Source organism: Mercenaria mercenaria, chromosome 2 (genome assembly GCF_021730395.1).
Source record: "Mercenaria mercenaria strain notata chromosome 2, MADL_Memer_1, whole genome shotgun sequence".
In the NCBI taxonomy this organism is placed as follows: domain Eukaryota; kingdom Metazoa; phylum Mollusca; class Bivalvia; order Venerida; family Veneridae; genus Mercenaria; species Mercenaria mercenaria.
The window spans coordinates 101,038,240-101,044,239 of record NC_069362.1 but is presented as its reverse complement, the minus strand read 5'-3'; the positions used below and the strand labels follow the sequence as shown (position 1 = coordinate 101,044,239).

At 35.3% G+C, this 6,000-nt stretch overlaps 1 protein-coding gene across 1 annotated transcript in view; it reads left to right on the top strand.

Moving 5' to 3' along the window:
* Positions 1-1,642: 1,642 nt before the first annotated feature.
* Positions 1,643-6,000, top strand: part of LOC128549844 (serine-rich adhesin for platelets-like) — a 28,089-nt gene continuing 23,731 nt past the window's right edge. Inside the window, exons 1-4 of the mRNA XM_053527520.1 lie at positions 1,643-1,646; positions 2,524-2,590; positions 3,920-4,080; positions 5,819-5,986. Coding sequence (XP_053383495.1) covers positions 1,643-1,646; positions 2,524-2,590; positions 3,920-4,080; positions 5,819-5,986 — 400 coding nt within the window. The remainder of the gene's footprint in view (positions 1,647-2,523; positions 2,591-3,919; positions 4,081-5,818; positions 5,987-6,000) is intronic.

Below are 6,000 nucleotides of genomic sequence, written 5' to 3'. Positions count from 1 at the left end.
CATTGTGTATAAATTTTAAATTATTTGCTTAAAACAGGATGAAATTTGTAGTCGCACTTTGTTCTTTATAGTATATTTCCCGATTCAAATTATTTTAATTTATGAGAATTTTATAACGTTATGCAGCAAAAAAATAAAAAAAAATAAAATAAAGTGGAACTTTATGTTGTGTGCGTCTTTCTAACGTCACAACAGGTCTGACGTCATGTCTGTTTACGCGCGTCTTTTCCCGCGCTGAGACTAAAATTTGTTGCAAAATGCACATCTCAACGTAATTAAGCATAAAATAAAAAGAAAATATGTTTGCTTTTCGTTAATATGGAATATATCTCACCGCGAAGTGAGAAAATTTTCACATTTTCAACGGTATAGGCGCTCGTGAAGATATTTGAAATTTTCTCGTTTCTCGGTGAGATATATTCCATATTCAATCAAAACAAACAAATATCCTCTATATATTGTACCAGATTTATTTAGCGCACTTTTCATGACAAATACGTCCAAGGTCGCTTTACGTAAAAGGGCAATCACTCAGAGTGCTAAATGCATCATTTACCAGTACAGGCACAGAGCGAAGAGGGACAGAGCGAGAGAAAGCCCCCAGAACAGAGAGAGAAAAATCCTTGAGATACAGATATATATGAGCCGCGCCATGAGAAAACCAACATAGTGGGTTTGCGACCAGCATGGATCCAGACCAGCCTGCGCATCCGCGCAGTCTGGTCAGGATCCATGCTGTTCGCTAACGGTTTCTCCAATCCCAATAGGCTTTAAAAGCGAACAGCATGGATCCTGACCAGACTGCGCGGAAGCGCAGGCTGGTCTGGATCCATGCTGGTCGCAAACCCACTATGTTGGTTTTCTCATGACACGGCTCAATTATATATTAACATTAACATAGTCTAACATAGCCTAGCTTTGTGCAAATCAACAGTCAGGTTCAGTAATGTGTCTGGTGCCTAGCACCGGTAGCCGTTTTTTTCTGGGAAGAACAAGTAATTGCCTCTTAATTAGTTAGCCTGAAGAGTATCTCAGAAAATTCAAGTGTCTGGACCGGGATTCAAAACCCGGATCTCTATATTGACAGCCAAGCGTGTTACCAATAAACCACCATGCCCTTAATTTGCGGTTTGTGGTCGATTTTATCGTGAATGAGAATCGAGTGAAAACGATTGAAGCACACATGGACTTACTTTTTTTTCAGATACTTATTTTCTCGCATGTGATGGAAATTATATTTTTGACTGTTGTGGTTTGATATCCGAGTGGCGTTATAGATCGTTCGCTGCCGGAAATGTTCAGTTACAGGTATGGCGACCTACTATCTCCGGATCCTATCGACTTATCAGCTCTACTGCACATACTGCCGCATCAGGTAAAAATCGTGATATGGATTTAGACGGTTGAAATCGTATTAGCTGACATCTAGCTAGCTTGAAATCGGAAAATAAGTATATACAATTTACAATTATAGCTCGTTTATAATTTAGCGAACCCTGTTAGCATAATAATAGATAGTTTTGAATTACAAATCCATGCGTTTTACAAACCGAAATATACTGTATGACAAATCTAAAGGCAATATTTGTACGAAGTGTATTTTTTAAATTATTTTTTTCAGAAACAAATATATCACGGGAACATGAGTAATAAATGATAACCGTATGTAATTGTCGTTATTAATCAAAATGAGCCGCACCATGAGAAAACCAACGTAGTGCATTTGCGACCAGAATGGATCCAGAACAGTCAGATTCCATACTTCTCGCTTTCAACCCCTACTGCAATTAGAGAAACCGTAAGCGAACAGTATGGATCCTGACCAGACTGCGCGGATGCGAAGGCTGGTATGGATCCGCACTGTTTGCAAATGCGCTATGTTGGTTTTCTCATGGTGCGGCTCAAATATTGATCGTGTCGAAACGAAACACAAGATCAGCATGATACTCAAAAGACAAAAGACACAGCATATGGTACAAATTTTATACTGTGAAGTATATACTATTGTAAAAAGTTCACATACTTTAAGATCAACATCATCGTGGCAAAGGAAAGACATACATGCCCATTGTTATTTACAGAGAGAGTTAGTTCACAATAAAGTATATCGGATCAAAGGCAAATAACATAAATGATAATTAATACTCAAAAGTAGAATGATACATACGCTTTAATACCACAACTGTTTCTATATATAGGATTTCATTAGTCAAAATTATATCAAATTGACCCAAATTTATCGCTAAACCATGACTGTGTCGTTAATGACAATTCTTAACTTTGTAATAATATGTATATTTTCATTACAGTTCAGTTTATTTTATTCTTCGCCAGTAAGTCTTTGAACACAAAAGTGAAAAAAACTTACTTAATTTTGTGTTTCACAATTTTTCTTTTTGTTCTAGATATTTCCCTTCCTATGCCCTTGTTGATTTTCTTGCTGGAAAGCTGAATTTTAACTTAAGGGTGTTTACAGCTGGTCTACATGTCTTTTGATCATGAGCTTTTGACATTACTTTACAGATAATGAAGATGTGGAATTTACTCCTGCGATTAGGTATCTTGTGAAGCCAAACGATTGTATAGGATGGTGAGTTGATTCGTTCCTTCGACTTTTACTTGATGACTCGGTAAGATTGTCAAAGTGGTAAGTCGGTTCGTTCCTTCGGCTTAAACCTGACGCCGCCGGGAGATTTCATCAACTTATATCTAGTGACACCGGAAGATAAGTTTATACAACAGCTATAAACTTCATTTTAAGTTTATAACACATATCGTTTACTTTATCATTGAAAATGCAAGTTAGTTAGATATTTGAATACCGTTGAAAATGCATTAAATGCAACTATCGAACCTATAAACACATAAAAGAGGGTATAAAATAGCTGTGGCATTAATCCTTAAAATATCACTTGTAGTTTACACGTTTAAGATTAATTATATTTCAGTTTACAAGCTTTATTTTAAGGTATATTAAATCCAAATTGCATGTCTAAAATCATGAACAATTACTTTATATCTTTTATATGAACATAAGATTAACAAGTTTATGTGTATGAGTTACTGTAGTACTATGCATTTGGTTTGAAATAGTACACACTGTAAACACTACAAATAAATGTATACTAGCTACCACTGAAACACTGGCTGTTTTTAGCCAGAGCTTTAGCAACTGGCATCAGCTCTCAATCAACTATCAAGTTTCAACTTCGTGTCGTTTGAGTTTTCCTTCTATTTCTATGTGACCGCATTACACAAATATTCTAGACGTGTAAAAAATAGTCCGACATTTATCTTTCATAACCTTGGTATTGTGTTAGTGTGTGAGCAACTAAGGACTACCATTTTAAACAACAAAAGCAAGCAGCAACGGATTCTAGAATAATTATGAACTTTATATTCACATTCGAAATATTCGGAATCGCTCCGCTCACTCTGTCTTTTGTATCAGTTTTTCTACATGAATACATTCTCGCGCATAGCTAAATTCTACTCGTAATGCAACACGTATGAATGAAATTCCGTGAGCTTTGATTGGTTAACAGCATGGAGAGACGGCGTTTTGATCTGTTAACAGCATAAGTGGTGCCAAATTCTAGGAAAGTCGAAGTTAACCCTAGACCTAACCCTGAAATATCAATCAATAAGCACTGGATATCAGTTCTTTCAGGGCTTTGATTTAACAATCAACTGATACTACATATATATTTAGTAAAGTAAAATACATCCGTTAAGGGTTTTAAACATTTGAAGTAAATATCTAAAGATAAATTATTCAACTTTAAGATGAGCATTGGATATCTTTAACAATCATTTGGCAATGGCAACAGGGGATGTATATAATTATGGTATACATGTAGTTCTTTAAGCGTAAAAGGCACACTTTTATTGAACTTTAAACGGTTAGCATTCATTTCAGGTATGCCGCTGGGGCTGAAGTAGTTGGTTATAAGGATGGTGGAAATAGAGCCACTGGCTGGTATCAAGCTGCAGCTGGCGTAAATACCGCTACAGATGAAAACTGGTCTGCTGCATCGTCAGAAAGCATGGAATGGGGAATAGGCGCTGAAGTTGTAGCATGTAAGTGTGACTGGAATAGATTTGATATAGGTAAAAAGATATGTTTCTACAACACTTGAATGAAAACATACTATGGATTGAACTTATAATAGACCTTATGTGACTGTATTGTACACTTATGTGACTGTATTGTACACTTAAGTGACTGTATTGTACAATATGGTTTTTATCTATTCAAACTTTTAAATTCGAAAAAAACAAGTAAACCTATTGACATATCAAGTTAAGAAAAAAGAAATTTATAAGGTGAGGCGAAGAAAATATAACTTTTATTTTTTTCGTAGTCAAATATGGCATGTCAAACGTTGCTAAATTATATATGTATGTTATTATTATTGTATGTTTGTTATTGTTATTCAATGTCGTGTCATTCATAAGAATAACGAAATATAGAATAACAATAATGACTTTTAGAATATGAATGACAAGACATTGAATAACAATAACAAACATACAATAATAATAACATGCATACATAATTTAGCAACGTTTGACATGCCGTAGTCAAACCTAATAAATCTAAATTTATAAAGACAGTAACCTATGTTCTTTTTATCCGACCTTCTGATTTAAAATCATTTCTAATTGAAATTTACCACCAACTAGATATGTGTTTGCCTTATAGTTAAAAAAAAGAAAACACACATACTGCATTAATATTCCGATTATTATAAAAAAAAAGCTAACCTTTTGTTTTATACCCGACCTCTTTGTACTGCTGAACATGAATGAATTTTAATTTGCTGCCAAGTGAAGTTTTTGATCCCAAGTTTAGTTGCAAAAGTCAAGGCATACTCTATACGATAGTGACATAGTCTCACGTACCTAATAAAAGTGCGTTTATAAAAATAAATGCATAAATATGTCTTTTCGCAGTTGTACTCGAAAACAAGATGGCGTTGTTTAAAAAAAAGAAAAAAAAGAAACAAATAAATAAATAAAGAAGTCCGCCAAAAGTTTATTTAGTCACTGACCTTATAAAACAAAATTGAGCCGCGCCATGAGAAAACCAACATAGTGCGTTTGCGACCAGCATGGATCCAGACCAGCTTGCGCATCCGCGCAGTCTTGTCAGGATCCATGCTGTTCGCTTTTTCAAAGCCTATTGCAATTAGGGAACCCGTAGCGAACAGCATAGACCCTGACCAGACTGCGCGGATGAGCAGGCTGGTCTGGTCCCATGCTGGTCTCAAACGCACTATGTTGGTTTTCTCATGGAGCGGCTCGATTATTTATTATACTCCTAGATTTTGGCCTTTATTTCGCATGAAGGTAGGATAAAAGAAATTATTTCATCCTTTTTGAAATAAAGACTACTGGTATATTGTATTTGAAGTCTGATTGTAAATTTTCGATAATAATCCCTTTGGTCGCGTTTATTATAAGTAGAGCAGAAAATAAGTTGAAGGTGAGGAGGGTGTCACAAAATAAAGAGAAAATATTGTAGTAAATTCTTTATTATTCTGTATAGAGATTGCAAATAGTGTAGAAAGGCAAGCTGTCCAGATGTTAAATTACAAATTAGAACCCATCTACACTTGTAGAGAGTTTATTTCGTTATTCAATGGCTATTTATTTAAATGCTGCTATATGTAAAATCCCACACATTTGCTTCCAAAGTTGTTTATTTTAAAATAAATAATGAGATAATTTCAGAGTCTGCAGATGTATGTACTGCTCATGGTTCCTTTTACAATGACATAAACCCTTACATTTGGTATAAACATTTATCATTCAGCCACGTATCCAACTTTCTCCGGGACAGATGTCGGTGCCATAGACAATGGGGCTGCTATAAATGATCCCGTGGGAACAGTAACATTTACAGACGCCGATAATGCGGACGAGCTTGAACTGGCGATGTCAGACACATTGTTTGATATAACTGACAACGGCGATGGAACAGGTAAGAATGCAAAA